Source organism: Pseudophryne corroboree, chromosome 2 (genome assembly GCF_028390025.1).
Source record: "Pseudophryne corroboree isolate aPseCor3 chromosome 2, aPseCor3.hap2, whole genome shotgun sequence".
NCBI lineage: Eukaryota > Metazoa > Chordata > Amphibia > Anura > Myobatrachidae > Pseudophryne > Pseudophryne corroboree.
The window spans coordinates 834,510,101-834,534,923 of record NC_086445.1 but is presented as its reverse complement, the minus strand read 5'-3'; the positions used below and the strand labels follow the sequence as shown (position 1 = coordinate 834,534,923).

The 24,823-nt window shown below is 45.7% G+C and overlaps 1 protein-coding gene across 2 annotated transcripts in view; it reads left to right on the top strand.

Annotated features, from left to right (window-relative positions):
- The window catches only part of SH3KBP1 (SH3 domain containing kinase binding protein 1), a 677,269-nt gene that overhangs the window by 438,648 nt on the left and 213,798 nt on the right, over nucleotides 1–24,823 (top strand). For both annotated transcript variants that reach the window (XM_063955734.1, XM_063955735.1), the window contains one exon: nucleotides 21,151–21,344. In XM_063955734.1, the coding sequence (XP_063811804.1) occupies nucleotides 21,151–21,344 (194 nt within the window). The remainder of the gene's footprint in view (nucleotides 1–21,150; nucleotides 21,345–24,823) is intronic.

The following is a 24,823-nucleotide window of genomic DNA, read 5'->3' as shown; positions in this document are numbered from 1 at the left end:
GATGCACACTCGGCAGCTCCAGAGTTTTTCTTCAATTTCTTTTAAAGTTTTATTTCTTTTGGCATGCTGTTTGGGCAACAGCATACCTGCACCGTGGGAGTTAGGGGGGGGATGGTCACCAGCCTCTTGAGGTGCAGAGCTGCTTTCCCGCTGCAGGACCACCGTCCTGAGGGGCTGTTTGTTCAGCGGGGCATGGCGCCTTGGCTGTCGCAGCCGCAGCATGCCGCACACCCCTAACGCTGCCTGAAGGTGATCATTGGTAGTGAGTACACGCCGGGGACCCCACTAGGGGAGTCCCCCAGTTCACTGTGTGGCTGAAGCCCGGGTGAGGTGTACGGGTCCCTCTTGGGGGGACCCGCTGTAGCCCCTGCATGAGACTAGCTAAAATGCATTGTACCAAGCATTTATGTGAGGCTAAAAACATAGGAAGACATGGCCAGTATAAATATAAAGCAGTAGCTCCGATGCCATGGTGGGGGGCAGAGCTACATGAGAGCGGGCTCAGCTGCATTTTGGCGCCTTCCTCTGCATAGCAGCAGCAGCCTCAACAGCTCCTCCATAACAGTCCCTGGATCACTGGTACCGGGTGTAGAGGGGGAGAGCCGCTATAGTGTGCACAAGTAACATCCCTCTGAGGGATTTTTCATAATACAGTCTCACTGTTGTTTACATGTAAAACGCTGACAGCCTCACTGGGGCTGTGCAGCGCTGGGTGCGCTGGTGTCCTCTTTCCTGTGTCTCCTCTCACATGCAATAGGACAGGCTTGTGTTGTATTTCAGGCTGTGTTACATGTGTATTGTAACAGTTTTTCTTATTCAATATGTTAAAACAGAAGTTATGCAGTGTTTGTAATGCTAGATTCTCTCCTAGTTCATCTGGCTCAATCTCATGTGAGCAATGTAGTCAGTCATCTCAAAATGCTGATAACAATGTGGGGAAGAGTCCAGAGCCCTCCTGGTTGGGGGCTATCAAAAGTATGATGTCTGATATGTCATCTCAGCTCACTGCAAATGCAAATAAGACTCAGGAACTGCAACAAGCAGTGGCAAATCTAGCTGCTAAACATCCCCCTGTCTACTACAGGTGCACAAAAACGTGCTCTACCTGCACTCATATCAGATATTGCTGATGATATACAGGATGATGTGGACCCCATTAGTGGGGATTCCACCCCCTACCAAGGGTATTGAACCCCTCATATTGGCTATTCGGGATGTGTATGCCAATACTCAGCAGTCATTTTTCCTCCCACAAGACAAACTGACAGTCACATTTTCTGATTCCAAGGAATTGGATGACTTATTTAAAATAGCCTGGAAAAATCCAGAAAAAAAATATCAGGTGTACAAACGGTTTCTGCATACATTCCCCTTTGCCCCTGAAGGCAGAAAATTGGGGGAAGAATCTCCAGCAGTGGATGTCTCAGTCTCTCACCTTTCTAAAAAGGCGGTACTTCCTGCTCCGGACTCCTTTACGGTAAAGGATTCGGCAGATAGGAAAATTGAGGCCACTCTAAAATCTATCTACACTGCTGCAGGTGTAGCTCAAAGACTGGTCATTGCAGGCTGCTGGATGACACATGCAATTCATTCCTGGGCTACTCAAATTCAGGAAGGTCTTTCGGGTGATATGACCTTAGTGACTACTGTAACTTTTCTAAAACACATTCAGGACACGGCAAGAGTCCTCTGTGACTCCCTTAAAGAGATTGGCAATATTAATGCTAGGACCTCTGCTATGGCTGTGTCCACGTGCAGAGCCATATGGATGCGTCAGTGGAATGCTGACGCAGACTCCAAACATAATGTGGAATCTCTTCCCTTCACAGGGGAATGGCTCTTTGGAGGTGAATTGGACTCATGGATCTCCAAAGCTACTGCTGGGAAATCCACGTTTCTCCCTGCAGGAGCTCCGCCTGCTAGACGTACCTACCCGGGACCGTATACTCAGTCCTTTTGGTCCTCTAGATTTCCATCTAGGGCCAGGGGGCCTCCAACGCAGCTAGAGACACCAGAGGTAAGCCTAAGAAACTAGCCGTTGCCAGATCTCAGGATCAAAGCACAAGTTCGGCTTCCACAAAGACTTCAGCATGACGGTGCCCACCCACCCCGAGGGGATCTCGTGGTGGAAGGTCGGTTACATTACTACAGCCACATCCTTGGACGGTTCCTGCCAAGATGCTTGGGTAAGGGACCTTATCTCTCAGGGTTACAAGCTTTAGTTCGACGGTGCTCCTCCGCAACAATTTTTCAAATCAGGGTTACCAGCTTTGGACAATATGCGAGGTACGCTGCTACTGGCCATAAACAAGTTGGTCCAGTACCAGGTCATTGTTCCAGTACCCCTACAACAACAAGGACAAGGTTACTACTCCAGTATGTTCATGGTACCAAAACCAGATGGGTCGGTGAGACCCATTCTGAACCTGAAGTCCTTGAATCCTTACCTGAAGGTTTTCAAATTCAAGACGGAATCTTTGAGAGCGGTGATCGCAGGCCTGGAGCCACAGGAATTCCTTGTATCCCTGGATATCAAGGATACTTACCTCCATATCCCAATTTGGCTTCCTCATCAGGCTTATCTGCGGTTCGCTATACTGAACGATCACTACCAGTTTCAGGCATTACCCTTCGGCCTGTCTACAGCTCCGAGGGTGTTTACGAAGGTGATGGCGGTGATGATGTTTCAGCTCAGGGTCCAGGGAGTCAACGTGATTCCCTACCTGGACGATCTTCTGATAAAAGCGAGTTCCAGGGAGCTTCTACTGCTCCATATAGATTGCACTATCCAACTTCTTTCTTGCCACGGGTGGATCCTCAATCTCTAGAAGTCCCACCTGGAACCGTCTCAGCGGCTCCTGTTTCTGGGGATGCTACTGAATACTGTAGCACAGAAAGTGTTCCTCCCACAGGACAAAGTGAGATCACTTCAAGAAATGGTTTGCATGGTTCTCCGACCTGCTCGTGTTTCCATTCATCTTTGCATAAAATTGTTAGGAAAGATGGTGGCTTCGTACGAGGCGATACAATTCGGGAGGTTTCATTTCAGACCTTTCCAATTGGACATCCTGAACAAATGGTCCGGTTCACATCTTCAGATGCACCAGATGATACGGCTGTCGATCCAGGCCAGGATTTCTCTCTTGTGGCGGCTACAGTCTTCCAACCTACTGGAAGGTCAACACTTTGGGATTCAGGATTGGATCCTCCTCACGACGGATGCGAGTCTGAGCGGATAGGGAGCTGTCACCCAGGGGGCGCAGTTCCAGGGCAGGTGGTCTGCCCCAGACGCCCTACTTCCGATCAACATTCTGGAACTTGGAGCTATCTACAATGCTCTGATTCAGGCATTCCCTCTATTTTGGGATCAGGCGATCCAGGTGCAGTCGGACAACGCCACGGCAGTGGCGTACATCAATCGACAGGGAGGTGCAAAAAGCAGGCCCTGCATGCAAGAAGTGTCAAGAATACTCCTCTGGGCAGAAAGAAATGCAAGAGCACTGTCCGCGATCTTCATTCTGGGAGTGGACCACTGGTAAGCGGACTTCCTGAGTCACCATGACCTCCACCCAGGAGAGTGGGGACTACACCCTCAGGTGTTTCCACAGATCATCGACAGGGGAGGATACCCACAGATCGACTTGATGGCCTCTTGCCTCAACAAAAAGCTTCACTGCTGTTGCTCACGTACCAGGGACCCTCAGGAGAGCACAGTGGATGCGCTGACATCGCCTTGGCCTTACCAGCTAGTCTTCCTGTTTCCTCCGATTGCGCTGATCCCAAGGGTGCTCAAGCGGATCAGGCATCAAAGAGTGAGAGCAATCTTGATTGTCCTGGATAGGCCCCGAAGAATGTGGTATGCGGCTCTTGTGGACATGTCCGTAGAGGACCCTTGGCCTCTACCTCTAAAAAGGGATCTTCTTCTACAAGGACCGTTCGTCTACCCAGACTTATGGCGGCTTCGTTTGATGGCATGGAAGTTGAGCGGAACATCCTAGCTCACAAAGGGCTTTCCAAAAAGGTCATTGCCACTATGGTGCAAGCCAGAAAACCTGTGACGTCAAAGCACTATCATTATATCTGGCGGAGATATGTCTCTTGGTGTGAGGAATGCACATATCCCTCTGCAGAATTCCACTTTGGAAGGTTCCTATGTTTCCTGCAGGCTGGAGTGAATAAAGGCTTACGTCTGGGATCCATTAAGGTCCAGATTTCAGCTCTATCCATCTTCTTCCAGAAGAAGTTGGTTCTCCTGACGGAAGTTCAGACCTTCTTGCAAGGGGTGCTTCACATACAACCTCCATTCGTGCCGCCTACGGCACCTTGGGATCTGGATGTAGTGTTACGCTTTCTACAGTCCTCCTGGTTTGAACCTCTGACGACTGTAGAAGATAGGTACCTCATGTGGAAAATGGTGATGTTACTGGCCCTAGCTTCTGCTAGGCGTGTCTCAGATTTGGGGGCCTTGTCGTGCAAAAGTCCGTAGTTGGTCTTTTACGAGAACAGAGCGGAGCTCAGGACTAGACAGCAGTTCCTGTCGAAGGTGGTCTCCGCGTTTCCCTTGAATCAACCTATTGTGATTCCATCCAGTTCTGGCACTTTTTCTCCTCTGTAGGCATTGGATATGGTGCGAGCCTTGAAAATCTATGTCAAGAGGATGGCTCGGATCAGAAAGACGGATTCCTTGTTCGTGCTGTATGATGCACAGAAAATGGGTTGCCCTGCTTCAAAGCAGTCCATTGTTCGTTGGATTAGGCTTACTATCCAACAGGCCTATGCGTTGGCAGCCTTACCTGTTGCACAGTCTCTGAAGGCCCACTCTACCAGATCGGTGGGCTCTTCCAGGGCGGCTGCCCGTGGAGTCTCGGCCCTACAACTACTGTATGCCGAGCCGCTTTCTGGTCAGAGAAGAACACCTTTGTGAAGTTCTACAAGTTTGATACCCTGGACAAAGAGGATACCTAGTTTGGGCAGGCGGTGCTGCAGATGTCTCTGCATGTTCCCGCCCATTCTGGAAGCTTTGGGACATGCCCATCTTACTAATTCTGTCCCAAATATCCCTCATGGATACTAGAGAAAATAGGATTTTAAATACCTACCGGTAAATCCTTTTCTCGTAGTCCATAAGGGATATTGGGTGCCCGCCTCTGTGCGGTGACTTTCTGCAGGTTCTCTGTTATGTGTTCCTGTTCAGTTGTTGCTGTTAATGTTGCCAGGCATTGCTGACTAGGTTATCTGTTGGTGTGCTGCTGTTTAAATCTCACCACACTTTTTGTTGTTATGTTCCTTCTCTCAAGTATGTCATTCTCCTTCGGGCACTGTTTTACCTATAGCTGACCTGTTGGAAGAGGCATAGAGGGGAGGAGTCAGCACACCCAGTTGAAGAAATTTAAAATGCACTGGCTCCTTTGGACCCGTCTATACCCCATCGTACTAATTCTGTCCCCAATATCCCTTATGGACTACGAGAAAAGGATTTTTTTTCTGTTTAAAAATGTTTTATAAATTTGTATTCTAGTTAATAAATGCTTACATTTATCTTTTTCACGGGATACGGTCATTAGGTCGACCATGGTCACAAGGTCATATTTTATTTTCCATTCTTTTAACTTTTTCATACTTTACGATCCACGTGGATTACGATTGGGAATAGTAACCTGTGCCAAGCACAGCGGTAGCGTAGCGAGGCACCTTGCCCGAGGCGAGCCATGCAAGAGGACACGGTGCACTAAATGGGGTTCCAGGTCACTTTACGAAGAAGACAACACCCAAAAAAGTAAAAAACAACAACATCATGTCAACCTTTTTCTATGTCGACCGTATGCATGTTGGCCAATAGCAGTCGACCTAATGACTGTCGACCTAAGTGTGGTCGACCTAATGACCCATACCCCTTTTTCATTTAATAAATATTTTCTATGAGTATATTTCATTCTTGATTTAATCTTCCGGTTGACGTCTTAAATATGTTCTAATAAACAGTCCAATAAACAGCAGAGGAGGATAAGGCAGTGAAATAATACTATATGGGGGAATGATGACAAAGGAAGATATGGTTTTTGAGACAGGAGGAAATAAGAATACTACAAATTCAAGGCCATGATGATGATGGCATAGGTATAAACACCCACTACAATTCACTAAGATCACTAACACTACAGCAGAGATGTACCGCTGTGACTGCGTGGCTAAATGGTGTAGGATTAATGTCACTATATATATTCTCCTTCTAAGCTAAAGCAGTCTTACAGCACGACTTACAGGTCACCTCACATTAATGTCACTGTGACAAACAAGAATGACAACGTTTTATACTTGTCACCTTGAAACTTCAACATATATAAGAACTATTATTGAAGTTCAATTCATCTGCCTTTAAGAACAAAATTATATAAAATAAAAGTCTCTGTAAATTCTGTTTATATATGTGCAGGAGCATTAGTTCACACACCAGATGCCTGGATGTGAAATAAAAGTTGGTGCCCCCAAGGGCGGATTTAGGGTTGAGGGCACCCCTAGGCACAATAGTAATGGTGCCCCCTCCCCCCGTCTAATTTTATTATTTTTATTGATTGGTTATAAGCCCACATTTGATGGTAGCCAATTTAATAGAATTATAAAAAAGCCATTAACTATGAATTTCTTTATATATTTTTTATTGCAGATGGAGCCACGCTAATAGTGGCTCCATCTGTGCCTGGGCGCGCCCACCCGAGCGCGCATATCGCCACATCCGGAGCACGCCACGTCCCAACTGCCTTACATGTTACAAGTAAGGATTTGAAAAAGAACAGGAGCTGAATGATTGATACTTTATCTCTCACAATTTTATCTCTCTCCAAGCTTTGATAAATACCCCCTAAAAGTTTTATTTTAACAAATAGTACACTTCCTTAAAACTTCTGCTCTCCTTTCTTTCATCACAGACACAACAGAGCTGTAACTCACTATATACAAACTTTGATGTGCTCCACTCAGTGACTGTAGCATATCACTATGAAATGAGTGGAGAGAGATCTGTCCTAATTCAGCAGCCCTATCGGTCTTTCCCCCTGGGAACACCCCACATGCACACACATAATTATATCATTAACTGTTTAATGTTTATAATGTCGACAATCAGAATGTTAGCATGGTCAGAATATCGACATTCAGATGTTGCCATTCAACATGTCGAGAGTGAAGTTACATAATGTCGACATTGTGAATGCTGACAAAAATCTCGCCAGATGATTTTTTTGTTATTGTAAGGTTAGGGCTAAGCTGCGATTTGGTTTACTGTTAGGCTGTGTGGTTAGGGTTAAGGGCCCCATACACTAGGACGATAATGCCCGATTTCATCCGATTTCGGCCATTCGGACCGATATATATCGGGTGAAATCGGGGCATTTTGGAGGTGTTTCCGATCCGATGCGCGTTCCCGAGAGCATCGGATCTAATCCTCCAGATTGTGCTGCACATTCAATCATGTCCGATCCCGCAGGCATGGCTGGGATCGCCCAAGATACATCGTATTCAAAAGGACAGCATACAATGTATCTTGGGCGATCCTGGCCGCCGGGAGGCTGCCGGGGTGATCGCCTGCGACATGTGTGTGGTTTATCTTTTGATGTAATACTTAAATCTTCTGTATTATGTGCACTGTTTGAGTTCTAGTTGGCGCCGCGGATGGCTGCCAAGGTGCTGCTCTGCCAAGCAGCCTTCGTTTTTAGTCTTACATGTATAATGGGGGTAATTCCAAGTTGATCGCAGCAGGAACTTTGTTAGCAGTTGGGCAAAACCATGTGCACTGCAGGGGAGGCAGATATAACATGTGCAGAGAGAGTTAGATTTGGGTGGGTTATTTTGTTTCTGTGCAGGGTAAATACTGGCTGCTTTAATTTTACACTGCAATTTAGATTGCAGATTGAACTCACCACACCCAAATCTATCTCTCTCTGCACATGTTATATCTGTCCCCCCTGCAGTGCACATGGTTTTGCCCAACTGCTAAAAAATTTCCTGCTGCGATCAACTTGGAATTACCCCCCATGTGCACTGCAGGGGAGGCAGATTTAACATGTGCAGAGAGAGTTAGATTTGGGTGTGGTGTGTTCAATCTGCAATCTAAATTGCAGTGTAAAAATAAAGCAGCCAGTATTTACCCTGCACAGAAACAAAATAACCCACCCAAATCTAACTCTTTCTGCACATGTTATATCTGCCTCCCCTGCAGTGCACATGGTTTTGCCCAACTGCTAACAAAATTCCTGCTGCGATCAACTTGGAATTACCCCCAATATGTCTAATATGTCGAGTCTATCGTATAGTTGCAATGTGCAGTATGAACTCATACGTGTAATGGTGGTCATTCCGAGTTGTTCGGTCGGTAATTTTCTTCGCATTGCAGCGATTTTCCGCTAATTTCGCATGGGCAATGTTCGCACTGCGACTGCGCCAAGTAAATTTGCTAAGAAGTTTGGTATTTTACTCACGGCATTACGAGGTTTTTTCTTCGTTCTGGAGATCGGAGTGTGATTGACAGGAAGTGGGTGTTTCTGGGCGGAAACTGTCCGTTTTATGGGAGTGTTTGAAAAAATGCTACAGTTTCTGGGAAAAACGTGGGAGTGGCTGGAGAAACGGAGGAGTGTCTGGGCGAACGCTGGGTGTGTTTGTGACGTCAAACCAGGAACGACAAGCACTGAACTGATCGCACTGGAAGAGTAAGTCTCGAGCTACTCAGAAACTGCACAGAGAAGTCTTTTCGCAATATTGCGACTCTTTCGTTCGCAATTTTGATAAGCTAAGATTCACTCCCAGTAGGCGGCGGCTTAGCGTGTGCAAAGCTGCTAAAAGCAGCTTGCGAGCGAACAACTCGGAATGACCACCAATGTTTGTAATGTATGCTACGTTTTTCCCCCTTCTTATGCTATGTATTCCCCCCTCATGTTGCTGCTTGGCAATGCATTGTACTACAAAGAATTCCTAGTGTATGTTAGAACACCTGGCCAATAAAGCTGATTCTGATGTCAGACGGACATGTCGCGTGAGTGTATGGGGCCCTTTAGACTGGATGGGGTTAGGGCTAGGATGGGGTAAGTTTAGGGTTAGCTATACTCACCTCGCCAATGGACACCCGCATGGTTGGCATGCTGTCAACATTCACAATGTTGACACTCTGGAAATGTCAACATTATGTCAGTGATGACATTGTGATTATTGACATCCTGAATGTCGATATCTGGTGTCACACCCCAATAGCATGAAACATTGCTGAATTCTGTAGTGGGAATCATATTTTATAAATGTCACATGCTGAATCCTATGAAAGTATACTCTCCTCCACGGTATTGGCTTTTTTTAATCTTCTGGTGGTCTTCTTTGGCTCATTCAGGTCATTTCTAAGGACCATTATAAGCATCACACTTTTTCATTCAAGAATAAATGTTTACATGTGGGTGAAGTTATCCTCTAACAGTAACAAAGGTTCATAAAAGTGTTATTAGATTTTATTAGTAAGGGCATAAAATGTCCTGTAGAGTCGGTAGAATGCTACGATTTCCACCTATATCTTTATTCAGGACCTGATTATTGGTTCCTTACCAACATTTTTCTCAAAATTTGCACTTCAGTTATAGACCAAAAATCCACAATGTGTTGTGCACAGTGGGCTTGATGCAGAGTTGGATGGATTGCATGCGCAGGGAAAAAAGTGAATGTATTCACCAATATGAAGGTTTGTATGTATCTTGCAGTGCGCTCGTTCCCCATCTGTATACCTGGTTTACTTCTAGTCATCATCCTCAGTGTACATTTGGACCTGCCCTATAATATGTGAAACAGATACGCCCGACAGCATGTGTGTCTTACATCCAACTCCACATAGCCTACAGTTCTGTTGACACACCCTCAATGAACATTTGTCTACATGAAAATACCACATTACAGCCTAGTTACAACTCTTCAGTCATAAGTATAGACCGAAACTGCACATAACGCTGTGTCAGCTGTTCTTGCATGCACACAGTTCTGGAGAGCATGCACAAACATGTGAGATACTCTCCGCAGATGGGCATATGTTCAACTGCATTAGGCTTAGAGCCAGATTCAATTAGCTGCAATATCTTACCACGTGCGGAAAAGGCAGTCTAAAGGCCCGTACACACTGGCCGATATATCGGCCGTTCTCTTGAACGGCCGATATATCGCGGGACCGTCGGCCAGTGTGTACGGCCGATACGTCTGTGCACTCCGTTGTTCACAGACGTATCGCGTCGGCCCCGCAGCACAGCCGACGGCCAATATATCTACCGATATATTGGCGCATCGCTGTGTGTGTACGGGGCGGTCGGCCGACCGCCCGTACACATGCTGCGGCGGCCGGCGGTGATTGACAGCTGAACTGGGCGTGCGTGTGTACACGCCAGCCCAGTTCATGACGTCAGTCCCCGACGGATCGGGCAGTGTGTATGCTCAACACACTGCCCGATCCGTCAATAGATATATCTGCAGATCAATTGATCTGCAGATATATCTATTAGTGTGTACCCACCTTAAGACTTTTATGTCTGGAGCTATTCAATTACAAGCCCATATCCTCATGCAGTAAATCTGCAGCTAACGTGCGTTAACCCATAGATTCTGGGATAAATCCCTGGAGCTATGAGTTAACATGTCTGCATCTGCCTCGGTAAGAACAGAAAGCCTAATTTAACATGGATTTCTGTTTGAATTCAGTTCTTAGTGTCTTAGTGAAAAAGCATATATAGTAGTGGATTTTCCTGGGTTCCAATGGCTGACAGTGTCTAGGTCAATAGTAAATAGGTTGACCCCATATGGTCGACATGCATTAGGTTAACATGATCAAAAGGTCTACAGATAAAAGGTAGACAGTGTTTAAGGTCAACAGGTGCAAAAGGTCATCATGGTCAAAAGGTCGACATGATAATGGTCAACACACAAATGGTTGACACAAGTGTTTTGGGGTGGGTTTATGTTTTTCCAACTTGATATACTATCCAGGTGGACTATGATTGGGAATAGTAACCTGTGGCGAGTGTCGCGTAGCGTAGTGTGTCACTGTGCCCGAAGCAAGGGGAGCACGTTGCCAGTGATTGTGCTTAGATATAGTTAAACATACAAAACTACACACAAAAAAACTTTCAAAACTCGTGTCGACATTTTATGTGTTGACCATTGCCATGTTGACCTTTTGACCCTGACAACCTTGTGTATCTGTCGACCTTACCTACTGTCGACCTATGACCCTGTCATCCTTTTGACCCTGTTGACCTAATGCATGTCGACCATATGGGGTCGACCTAATGGTTGTCTATCTAGACAGTGTAGATCTTAATTTCCCCAATGCACATGCCTTGGCAAAACTATATTCCAACTTTGTTTTTCTCAGTCTTTTGGACATATTTAATGTAACTGTCTGAATAATGATCAGTGCTTGTAGATAAAAGATAATGTGTCCTTGAAATCTTTTGTATAGATGACACTATTAATTGTCCCGTAAGAGAAAGTAATCAACAGCTATGAACCTGTTATGAACCTGTTAGAGAACCATTTAAGTGGCTAATTACCTCCCGTGCTCCACATGTCTTTTTAAAACATCATTATGCATGTATAAAAGGATTTTTATGTCTTTTATACAGTTTGAGAATGGAAAATGTCAATTTTCCTGAATGTGAAATTGAAAGTCTAATAAATACTGCTGCTGGTGACGGATCTTGGAATGCTTCTATCTAGTGAGTGTCGGGATTAAAACTAATATACTAGCTTGATTTAGGTCTTTGGCCCATTTGGTAAGGCACAGTTCCAAAGAAAGAGTCCAAGGACAAATTACGTAGGGCTAAGAAAAGCTGGAACAGTGTGAATTAATACAGCAATTCCATGAAGAAGTAAGGTGCCGTTTTTTAAGTAAAGCACTGTCACATGGCGTAAGAAGAAGTTTAGTTTGTTGCTTCAGGCTGCTAATAATAATTCATACTTCTACAGAGTTTCCTCAGTGTTGTGTGTTTCCTATGGCAACCTCAGTCACATGTTGTAGATGAGCAGGCAGGCTTTGGAATACCATTATGAGCTCTGTCTGTCTGCACTGTAAAATATTCCCCATCCTTATTGATCCTCTGCCTGGACATAACATGATCTGTGAGTCTTTATGTAGTATTGGCATCCATACTTGTCCGGCCTCCAGGTTAACTTCCTGCTAGGTCAGATGTAGCAACCAGAGTGGTACCATGAGGCAGTTGTTGAGAGCGTACAAAGATACCAGCTTACATTTTGGACTAGTGTAGTATTGGACATACAGTACCTCTGTTTTCTTCAAAATACCAATTTCTGTACTGCGCAAGTGCACCAAATAAAATATGCATACTGTTCATCCATATGCAACAGTATGTTTCTTACACTTTGACTTCTTACCACCAGACAGATACAGTAGAATGAGGAGGCAATGGTCAGGTGAGAACAAGATGAGTGTATTGTTTCTTCATGTACAGTAATTCCAACCTAGAAGCAGATGCCTATACTAGAGATGAGCGGGTTCGGTTTCTCTGAATCCGAACCCGCACGAACTTCATGTTTTTTTTCACGGGTCCGAGCGACTCGGATCTTCCCGCCTTGCTCGGTTAACCCGAGCGCGCCCGAACGTCATCATGACGCTGTCGGATTCTCGCGAGACTCGGATTCTATATAAGGAGCCGCGCGTCGCCGCCATTTTCACACGTGCATTGAGATTGATAGGGAGAGGACGTGGCTGGCGTCCTCTCCATTTAGATTAGAAGAGAGAGAGAGAGAGAGAGATTGACCTGATTTATTGGAGCTTAGGAGTACTGTAGAAGTGTAGAGAGTGCAGAGTTTACTAGTGACTGACCACAGTGACCACCAGACAGTGCAGTTTTATTTAATATATCCGTTCTCTGCCTGAAAAAAACGATACACACAGTGACTCAGTCACATACCATATCTGTGTGCACTGCTCAGCCCAGTGTGCTGCATCATCTATGTATATATATCTGACTGTGCTCAGCTCACACAGCTTATAATTGTGGGGGAGACTGGGGAGCACTGCAGTGCCAGTTAATAGTTATAGGTTATAGCAGGAGCCAGGAGTACATATTATATTAAAATTAAACAGTGCACACTTTTGCTGCAGGAGTGCCACTGCCAGTGTGACTGACCAGTGACCTGACCACACTGACCACCAGTATAGTTAGTAGTATACTATATTGTGTGATTGCCTGAAAAAGTTAAACACTCGTCGTGTGACTTCACTTGTGTGGTGTTTTTTTTTTTATTCTATAAAAAACTCATTCTGCTGACAGACAGTGTCCAGCAGGTCCGTCATTATATAATATATATACCTGTCCGGCTGCAGTAGTGATATATATATATTTTTTATATCATTATTTATCATCCAGTCGCAGCAGACACAGTACGGTAGTTCACGGCTGTAGCTACCTCTGTGTCGGCACTCTGCAGTCCGTCCATAATTGTATACCACCTACCCGAGGTTTTTTTTTCTTTCTTCTTTATACATACATACTACTACATCTCTTTATCAACCAGTCTATATTAGCAGCAGACACAGTACGGTAGTTCACGGCTGTAGCTACCTCTGTGTCGGCACTCGGCAGTCCGTCCATAATTGTATACCACCTACCCGAGGTTTTTTTTTCTTTCTTCTTTATACATACATACTACTACATCTCTTTATCAACCAGTCTATATTAGCAGCAGACACAGTACAGTACGGTAGTTCACGGCTGTAGCTACCTCTGTGTCGGCACTCGGCAGTCCGTCCATAATTGTATACCACCTACCCGTGGTTTTTTTTTCTTTCTTCTTTATACATACATACTACTACATCTCTTTATCAACCAGTCTATATTAGCAGCAGACACAGTACGGTAGTTCACGGCTGTAGCTACCTCTGTGTCGGCACTCGGCAGTCCGTCCATAATTGTATACCACCTACCCGTGGTTTTTTTTTCTTTCTTTATACATACATACTACTACATCTCTTTATCAACCAGTCTATATTAGCAGCAGACACAGTACGGTAGTTCACGGCTGTAGCTACCTCTGTGTCGGCACTCGGCAGTCCGTCCATAATTGTATACCACCTACCCGTGGTTTTTTTTTCTTTCTTCTTTATACATACATACTACTACATCTCTTTATCAACCAGTCTATATTAGCAGCAGACACAGTACAGTACGGTAGTCCATGGCTGTAGCTACCTCTGTGTCGGCACTCGGCAGTCCGTCCATAATTGTATACCACCTACCCGAGGTTTTTTTTTCTTTCTTCTTTATACATACATACTACTACATCTCTTTATCAACCAGTCTATATTAGCAGCAGACACAGTACAGTACGGTAGTTCACGGCTGTAGCTACCTCTGTGTCGGCACTCGGCAGTCCGTCCATAATTGTATACCACCTACCCGTGGTTTTTTTTTTCTTTCTTCTTTATACATACATACTACTACATCTCTTTATCAACCAGTCTATATTAGCAGCAGACACAGTACGGTAGTTCACGGCTGTAGCTACCTCTGTGTCGGCACTCGGCAGTCCGTCCATAATTGTATACCACCTACCCGTGGTTTTTTTTTCTTTCTTCTTTATACATACATACTACTACATCTCTTTATCAACCAGTCTATATTAGCAGCAGACACAGTACAGTACGGTAGTCCACGGCTGTAGCTACCTCTGTGTCGGCACTCGGCAGTCCGTCCATAATTGTATACCACCTACCCGAGGTTTTTTTTTCTTTCTTCTTTATACATACATACTACTACATCTCTTTATCAACCAGTCTATATTAGCAGCAGACACAGTACAGTACGGTAGTTCACGGCTGTAGCTACCTCTGTGTCGGCACTCGGCAGTCCGTCCATAATTGTATACTAGTATCCATCCATCTCCATTGTTTACCTGAGGTGCCTTTTAGTTGTGCCTATTAAAATATGGAGAACAAAAATGTTGAGGTTCCAAAATTAGGGAAAGATCAAGATCCACTTCCACCTCGTGCTGAAGCTGCTGCCACTAGTCATGGCCGAGACGATGAAATGCCAGCAACGTCGTCTGCCAAGGCCGATGCCCAATGTCATAGTACAGAGCATGTCAAATCCAAAACACCAAATATCAGTAAAAAAAGGACTCCAAAACCTAAAATAAAATTGTCGGAGGAGAAGCGTAAACTTGCCAATATGCCATTTACCACACGGAGTGGCAAGGAACGGCTGAGGCCCTGGCCTATGTTCATGGCTAGTGGTTCAGCTTCACATGAGGATGGAGGCACTCAGCCTCTCGCTAGAAAAATGAAAAGACTCAAGCTGGCAAAAGCAGTAGCACCGCAAAGAACTGTGCGTTCTTCGAAATCCCAAATCCACAAGGAGAGTCCAATTGTGTCGGTTGCGATGCCTGACCTTCCCAACACTGGACGTGAAGAGCATGCGCCTTCCACCATTTGCACGCCCCCTGCAAGTGCTGGAAGGAGCACCCGCAGTCCAGTTCCTGATAGTCAGAAGATGTCAGTGTTGAAGTACACCAGGATGAGGAGGATATGGGTGTTGCTGGCGCTGGGGAGGAAATTGACCAGGAGGATTCTGATGGTGAGGTGGTTTGTTTAAGTCAGGCACCCGGGGAGACACCTGTTGTCCGTGGGAGGAATATGGCCGTTGACATGCCTGGTGAAAATACCAAAAAAATCAGCTCTTCGGTGTGGAACTATTTCAACAGAAATGCGGACAACAGGTGTCAAGCCGTGTGTTCCCTTTGTCAAGCTGTAATAAGTAGGGGTAAGGACGTTAACCACCTCGGAACATCCTCCCTTATACGTCACCTGCAGCGCATTCATAATAAGTCAGTGACAAGTTCAAAAACTTTGGGTGACAGCGGAAGCAGTCCACTGACCAGTAAATCCCTTCCTCTTGTAACCAAGCTCACGCAAACCACCCCACCAACTCCCTCAGTGTCAATTTCCTCCTTCCCCAGGAATGCCAATAGTCCTGCAGGCCATGTCACTGGCAATTCTGACGAGTCCTCTCCTGCCTGGGATTCCTCCGATGCATCCTTGCGTGTAACGCCTACTGCTGCTGGCGCTGCTGTTGTTGCTGCTGGGAGTCGATGGTCATCCCAGAGGGGAAGTCGTAAGACCACTTTTACTACTTCCACCAAGCAATTGACTGTCCAACAGTCCTTTGCGAGGAAGATGAAATATCACAGCAGTCATCCTACTGCAAAGCGGATAACTGAGGCCTTGGCATCCTGGGTGGTGAGAACCGTGGTTCCGGTATCCATCATTACTGCAGAGCCAACTAGAGACTTGTTGGAGGTACTGTGTCCCCGGTACCAAATACCATCTAGGTTCCATTTCTCTAGGCAGGCGATACCGAAAATTTACACAGACCTCAGAAAAAGAGTCACCAGTGTCCTAAAAAATGCAGCTGTACCCAATGTCCACTTAACCACGGACATGTGGACAAGTGGAGCAGGGCAGGGTCAGGACTATATGACTGTGACAGCCCACTGGGTAGATGTATGGACTCCCGCCGCAAGAACAGCAGCGGCGGCACCAGTAGCAGCATCTCGCAAACGCCAACTCTTTCCTAGGCAGGCTACGCTTTGTATCACCGGTTTCCAGAATACGCACACAGCTGAAAACCTCTTACGGCAACTGAGGAAGATTATCGCGGAATGGCTTACCCCAATTGGACTCTCCTGTGGATTTGTGGCATCGGACAACGCCAGCAATATTGTGTGTGCATTAAATATGGGCAAATTCCAGCACGTCCCATGTTTTGCACATACCTTGAATTTGGTGGTGCAGAATTATTTAAAAAACGACAGGGGCGTGCAAGAGATGCTGTCGGTGGCCAGAAGAATTGCGGGACACTTTCGGCGTACAGGCACCACGTACAGAAGACTGGAGCACCACCAAAAACTACTGAACCTGCCCTGCCATCATCTGAAGCAAGAAGTGGTAACGAGGTGGAATTCAACCCTCTATATGCTTCAGAGGTTGGAGGAGCAGCAAAAGGCCATTCAAGCCTATACAATTGAGCACGATATAGGAGGTGGAATGCACCTGTCTCAAGCGCAGTGGAGAATGATTTCAACGTTGTGCAAGGTTCTGCTGCCCTTTGAACTTGCCACACGTGAAGTCAGTTCAGACACTGCCAGCCTGAGTCAGGTCATTCCCCTCATCAGGCTTTTGCAGAAGAAGCTGGAGACATTGAAGGAGGAGCTAACACAGAGCGATTCCGCTAGGCATGTGGGACTTGTGGATGGAGCCCTTAATTCGCTTAACAAGGATTCACGGGTGGTCAATCTGTTGAAATCAGAGCACTACATTTTGGCCACCGTGCTCGATCCTAGATTTAAAGCCTACCTTGGATCTCTCTTTCCGGCAGACACAAGTCTGCTGGGGTGCAAAGACCTGCTGGTGACAAAATTGTCAAGTCAAGCGGAACGCGACCTGTCAACATCTCCTCCTTCACATTCTCCCGCAACTGGGGGTGCGAGGAAAAGGCTCAGAATTCCGAGCCCACCCGCTGGCGGTGATGCAGGGCAGTCTGGAGCGACTGCTGATGCTGACATCTGGTCCGGACTGAAGGACCTGACAACGATTACGGACATGTCGTCTACTGTCACTGCATATGATTCTCTCACCATTGAAAGAATGGTGGAGGATTATATGAGTGACCGCATCCAAGTAGGCACGTCACACAGTCCATACTTATACTGGCAGGAAAAAGAGGCAATTTGGAGGCCATTGCACAAACTGGCTTTATTCTACCTAAGTTGCCCTCCCACAAGTGTGTACTCCGAAAGAGTGTTTAGTGCCGCCGCTCACCTTGTCAGCAATCGGCGTACGAGGTTACATCCAGAAAATGTGGAGAAGATGATGTTCATTAAAATGAATTATAATCAATTCCTCCGCGGAGACATTGACCAGCAGCAATTGCCTCCACAAAGTACACAGGGAGCTGAGATGGTGGATTCCAGTGGGGACGAATTGATAATCTGTGAGGAGGGGGATGTACACGGTGATATATCGGAGGATGATGATGAGGTGGACATCTTGCCTCTGTAGAGCCAGTTTGTGCAAGGAGAGATTAATTGCTTCTTTTTTGGGGGGGGTCCAAACCAACCCGTCATATCAGTCACAGTCGTGTGGCAGACCCTGTCACTGAAATGATGGGTTGGTTAAAGTGTGCATGTCCTGTTTTGTTTATACAACATAAGGGTGGGTGGGAGGGCCCAAGGACAATTCCATCTTGCACCTCTTTTTTCTTTTATTTTTCTTTGCGTCATGTGCTGTTTGGGGAGGGTTTTTTGGAAGGGACATCCTGCGTGACACTGCAGTGCCACTCCTAAATGGGCCCGGTGTTTGTGTCGGCCACTAGGGTCGCTTATCTTACTCACACAGTCAGCTACCTCATTGCGCCTCTTTTTTTCTTTGCGTCATGTGCTGTTTGGGGAGTGTTTTTTGGAAGGGCCATCCTGCGTGACACTGCAGTGCCACTCCTAGATGGGCCCGGTGTTTGTGTCGGCCACTAGGGTCGCTAATCTTACTCACACAGCTACCTCATTGCGCCTCTTATTTTCTTTGCGTCATGTGCTGTTTGGGGAGGGTTTTTTGGAAGGGACATCCTGCGTGACACTGCAGTGACACTCCTAAATGGGCCCGGTGTTTGTGTCGGCCACTAGGGTCGCTAATCTTACTCACACAGCTACCTCATTGCGCCTCTTTTTTTCTTTGCGTCATGTGCTGTTTGGGGAGGGTTTTTTGGAAGGGACATCCTGCGTGACACTGCAGTGCCACTCCTAGATGGGCCCGGTGTTTGTGTCGGCCACTAGGGTCGCTAATCTTACTCACACAGCTACCTCATTGCGCCTCTTATTTTCTTTGCGTCATGTGCTGTTTGGGGAGGGTTTTTTGGAAGGGACATCCTGCGTGACACTGCAGTGACACTCCTAAATGGGCCCGGTGTTTGTGTCGGCCACTAGGGTCGCTTATCTTACTCACACAGTCAGCTACCTCATTGCGCCTCTTTTTTTCTTTGCGTCATGTGCTGTTTGGGGAGGGTTTTTTGGAAGGGCCATCCTGCGTGACACTGCAGTGCCACTCCTAGATGGGCCCGGTGTTTGTGTCGGCCACTAGGGTCGCTTATCTTACTCACACAGTCAGCTACCTCATTGCGCCTCTTATTTTCTTTGCGTCATGTGCTGTTTGGGGAGGGTTTTTTGGAAGGGACATCCTGCGTGACACTGCAGTGACACTCCTAAATGGGCCCGGTGTTTGTGTCGGCCACTAGGGTCGCTAATCTTACTCACACAGCTACCTCATTGCGCCTCTTATTTTCTTTGCGTCATGTGCTGTTTGGGGAGGGTTTTTTGGAAGGGACATCCTGCGTGACACTGCAGTGACACTCCTAAATGGGCCCGGTGTTTGTGTCGGCCACTAGGGTCGCTAATCTTACTCACACAGCTACCTCATTGCGCCTCTTTTTTTCTTTGCGTCATGTGCTGTTTGGGGAGGGTTTTTTGGAAGGGACATCCTGCGTGACACTGCAGTGCCACTCCTAGATGGGCCCGGTGTTTGTGTCGGCCACTAGGGTCGCTAATCTTACTCACACAGCTACCTCATTGCGCCTCTTATTTTCTTTGCGTCATGTGCTGTTTGGGGAGGGTTTTTTGGAAGGGACATCCTGCGTGACACTGCAGTGACACTCCTAAATGGGCCCGGTGTTTGTGTCGGCCACTAGGGTCGCTTATCTTACTCACACAGTCAGCTACCTCATTGCGCCTCTTTTTTTCTTTGCGTCATGTGCTGTTTGGGGAGGGTTTTTTGGAAGGGCCATCCTGCGTGACACTGCAGTGCCACTCCTAGATGGGCCCGGTGTTTGTGTCGGCCACTAGGGTCGCTTATCTTACTCACACAGTCAGCTACCTCATTGCGCCTCTTTTTTTCTTTGCGTCATGTGCTGTTTGGGGAGGTTTTTTTTGGAAGGGACATCCTGCGTGACACTGCAGTGCCACTCCTAGATGGGCCAGGTGTTTGTGTCGGCCACTAGGGTCGCTTAGCTTAGTCATCCAGCGACCTCGGTGCAAATTTTAGGACTAAAAATAATATTGTGAGGTGTGAGGTATTCAGAATAGACTGAAAATGAGTGGAAATTATGGTTTTTGAGGTTAATAATAATATGGGATCAAAATGACCCCCAAATTCTATGATTTAAGCTGTTTTTTAGGGTTTTTTGAAAAAAACACCCGAATCCAAAACACACCCGAATCCGACAAAAAAAATTTGGTGAGGTTTTGCCAAAACGCGGTCGAACCCAAAACACGGCCGCGGAACCGAACCCAAAACCAAAACACAAAACCCGAAAAATTTCAGGCGCTCATCTCTAGCCTATACACCTGTCAGTATTCGTATCTCTTGCGGGTGATGGAGAACTAATGCACCGATAAGCAGCAGAGATGAGGAGGATCTGATTGGCTGATTGTATTCCTCCAGCTGAGTACTTACATCAGTAGCGTGTGGTCGCTGTATTATAGGAAGGGGTGGCCATCTGTTAGCATTACTTGATATCTGTATTTGGGCTGCGAGAGGGAAATTATTTTCATTTGATAAGTAAACTGTTCCTAAGGCCAAATGTGTGCATACGCATGTACGCGTCATATTGGCAGGCAAACTAGTCATCCCTGCTTGGCTGCGGATAAGAAGCTCGGCAGCAAAGCTGAGCAGGGCTACATCTGTACATGCGACTTTCACATTTATTAATAACTGTAATGATACTTTTCATTTACTAATAACACTATCAAGCAACAACTCTATGCTAACTGTACACTTTTGGGCATATGTACTGTATATAGACTTTTTACTCGTGACTTGTAATGTTTGCTACACTGGTGTGTCAAACTATACATAAACCTCTTAGTGTTGTGTGTGTGCATGTGTGTGTGTGTTGGGGGGAGTGATGGAGGTTATTATTGTTAATGCATATAAACATTTATACTTTTTTTTCATACGTAAACGATCATTTATTAAGAGTGACATTGCTTTTTTTAAACTGAAGTATAAGCCGTTATCTCATTATTTACAAATCAGACAAGGATGTCACGGTACTTGTTTCTTCCTGCCAGGATTCAAAGATACTGCGGGCTCTGAGAGTGACGGGGGCGACTCCAAGTCAGAAGGGACCAACGGGACAAGCGGAGCAGAAAACCAGGCGAAAAAAATCAGGGGATTTGGCTTTGGGGATATTTTCAAAGACAAACCTATTAAACTGAGACCAAGGTCAATGGAAGTGGAAAATGACACTGCTCCATTAGAAAAGGTAAATATGTACAGTATATATGTAATGTGATGATTTACCAGTTGGTAATTGTACTATACTAGCTACAGTGTATAGACTGATTCTTCTACACCCCAAGCTTATATGTAGGACTATACATGGCAGAAATGGATTGAAAGGGGCTCCGTCTAGTAATTAGTTTGATATAAAAAATAAAAAATTTCTTGCATATTTAAACAACAGATTTTGAAACCTTTATTTAAGCCAAATGATATACTGTATTGTAAGTTTGATTCCTAACCCTAAGTTTACTACAAGCACGTACTGTCCTCCAGGTTATGGGGCTGATCATTGTCAGCCTTGTGCTTATTGTACACATGCAGTTGGACAGATTTGGTGAAACCTGGCCGGTGGATGTGTCCAGGGGCAGCCTGGGTAATTTATGGAAGCAGCCTTAATGGGGGTGTGGTCTGATGAGGGGGTGGGGTCTGTTGAGGGGTGCAGGATCCCTCCTCATAGGTCCTGATTGTACGCAGTTGTGACCTTCCTTGCGTCTTTTGCTGCAGTTGTGTCTGAGATCAGGGGCGGATTGGGAACTAAAAGTGGCCCTGTAAAATTCTGTAGAAGTGGCCTGACATGGGCAGCACAATAGGTATAACATAACGTGTAGCCATGGCAGCATCACTGGATGGCAGAGTTTCTGTACTGCAGAGATGGAATAACAGAATGAATGGGGACAATGCAGTATACTGAGTGAGGTGGGCTGCCTGTTATGTGGGGGGTGGGACCAGGGCCGTCTTAACGGCAGTGTAGGCCCCTGGGCACAGCAATGCATTGGGCCCCCTACCCATCCTCCAGCGGTAGGGGTGGGGTGTGCTATCAGCGGCAGCTTTGATGTCCCGCGGGCGGTAGGGAGTGTTCTATCTTCCTCTCAGCATGTAGGACCTGGAGCAGTAATTTCTGCTAATTGCTCCTTTACTGCACAGATGGGGTGGGAGGGAGAACACTAAACTGTAGAAGGGGGCATTGGGCTGAATGACGGCGCTCTGGTACATGACTTCCGGGGTGGTAGGGGGTGTTTAATACGCTGGGGAGGGGTGGCTAATGGAGTGGGCTTAATATTCATCATTTTCTGGTGGGAGGGCAGCTTGCTTGACTGCAGATATCTCAAGTTCCTGAAAATATATTTCTTAGCTTTGAATGGGATAAAAAACTAGACAGTCCCACCTTTCAGAAGGTTCTGGGGACCTGGGGATCAGAGGTCAGGAGCCAGAGCAATCCTCCAATGAATATATAAAACTGTATACCAGGCGTGTGGAGCTGGAGCAGGGACCAGCTGCTGGAAGGCTGATATCTCTGGTTCTGGGCACAGTAGAGACAAGCTGACAGTGTCCAGCAAAAGGGGAGAGTCTCAGCTTTTGAATTATACCCTCAGAAAAACTCTGTTAGACAGAACCTGAGATATCTGGCTGGGAAGAGCAATTAACAGGCTCGGATGGGGACCACTGCTTTCACGTTGGATATCTCCGGTTCCCCAAGGCCGATTTTCAAAAATCTGGTACCCCTGGAAAGAGGGGACCCTCAGCTATCAGCCTAGGGCCCTTATACTCATGGGGCCCTTGGGCAAGAGCCCATTGAGCCCATACGAAAAGACGGCCCTGGGTGGGACCAGTCCAACCATGAGGGTGTCATTTCATACTGTATATACAATAAATAGGCTTATTTTTGGAACACCTCTGATTTACACAGGGTCTGTGGCTGATTAAAATCAGGTGAAATGCAGGCCTGAATTTAGCCAGCCACAGAACCTGTGCAAATCAGAGGTGTCCCAGATTAAGGGGATATTACGGCAAATTTATATGATACTTGCCTGCTTTTGAAAAGCATTTCAAGGATATTGTAAAAGTAACACCTATGAGCGCAGACATGGACTGCTACATCTGAGAGACGTGTCATACAAATTACTTGCATCCAAATGTAAATGAGCCCCAAAGCCGTTAGTAAAATCTACTTGCTGATGAAAAGACACTGTTACTTTTCAGGGCTTGCTCGTGTGTTGTGTTTTACAAGTGGTTCTATATACGTGGACATGGTAAACCTTATTTAAAAATGCATGAAGCCATAACGATCATAGGGACAGATGTATTAAGCCTGGAGAAGGGATAAAGAAGTGATAAATGCAAGGTGATAATGCACCAGCCAATCAGATCATGACAGTCAATTTACATATTGGATCTGATTGGCTGGTGCCTTTTTACCTTGCATTTATCACTTCTTTATCCCTTCTCCAGGCTTCTCCAATTTAAACTATATAATGTGGGTAAGGTGCAATCAGGGAGATTCCGGGAGTCACGGAGATTGCGGCTATTTCAGGGAGTCTACCTGACATTCAGAGAGAGTTGGCAAGTATGACTTATATTTAAATGCCTTGGGTGGGTAGTGACTGAGCATTTTCTTTACTAGGCTCTAGGTGTCAGTAAGCTGTTTATACTTACAGGAAAGCTGTAATAATCCATGCTTTTGACTTGCATGTTATACGTAGATGTGTGCACAGACAACCTATGAAAGGTTATTTCTAACATTAGAATGAAGATCAATTTACTAATGGATGCCAGTCAGGGTCTGGCTGGCAACTTTCAGCCTGGGGGGCAGACTCAAGCATGTGGCCCAGCTTTTCACAGGGAATGCAATGCAACAGTGGCCCTGGAACCCTTAAATTGCACTGGCTCGGGGAGCAGATGGCACCCTGCCCAGCCAGCCCCTGATGCCGCTGCTGCGTGTGGTAGAGAATTCAGTCTGAGATTGAATGGTGCTACATGTTCCAGTATGTTATTGCTCTATAAACAAAGGCTGATGATCATTATAAAATTATAGTAGCATTAATAACTATGCTTCCACAACATTCTTATTAGTAGTAGTAGTAGTAGTAGTAGTAGTAGTAGTAGTAGTAGTAGTATTAGTATTACACTTAAATTTGGCATATTTTATGCTATGTAAGTTTTGTCTATTATTTATTGTAGCGTGCATTAAAGTGCTGCTTCAGAAGTTTTTTTCTTACTTCTCTGTTTTTAAGGCCACATTCTCTATCAAAACATTAAAGTACAGTAAGACGCTGCTGACTGCTCTGCTCAGCCTTATATAGATAAATTAGTCCTTGCAAACAGAATTATGAACTCATGGCCAGAATTTTCCCCCATCTTTTTGCATTTTCTTGGCCAAGATAAATAAGACAAAATCACAGAGCAGAAATGTTCCCATAAACACTGGATTTTTCATTAGCACAACATAGCATCCAACTGAATGAGTATTTGGAACCTCAATAATATTAATATTTAATGCTTTTATTGATGTGATGATGAGGAAATCGTTTACTAATTGTCAATGCTTGACTGTATATGCGTATTGCCTACCATCTCATGCTGATGCAACCTGTTCACATTCAAAACTGACGCAAATAGAGATTTAGGTGCCCTCTTAATATCACTACAGTATACCACACACCAACTCCAAAAAAAACAAAA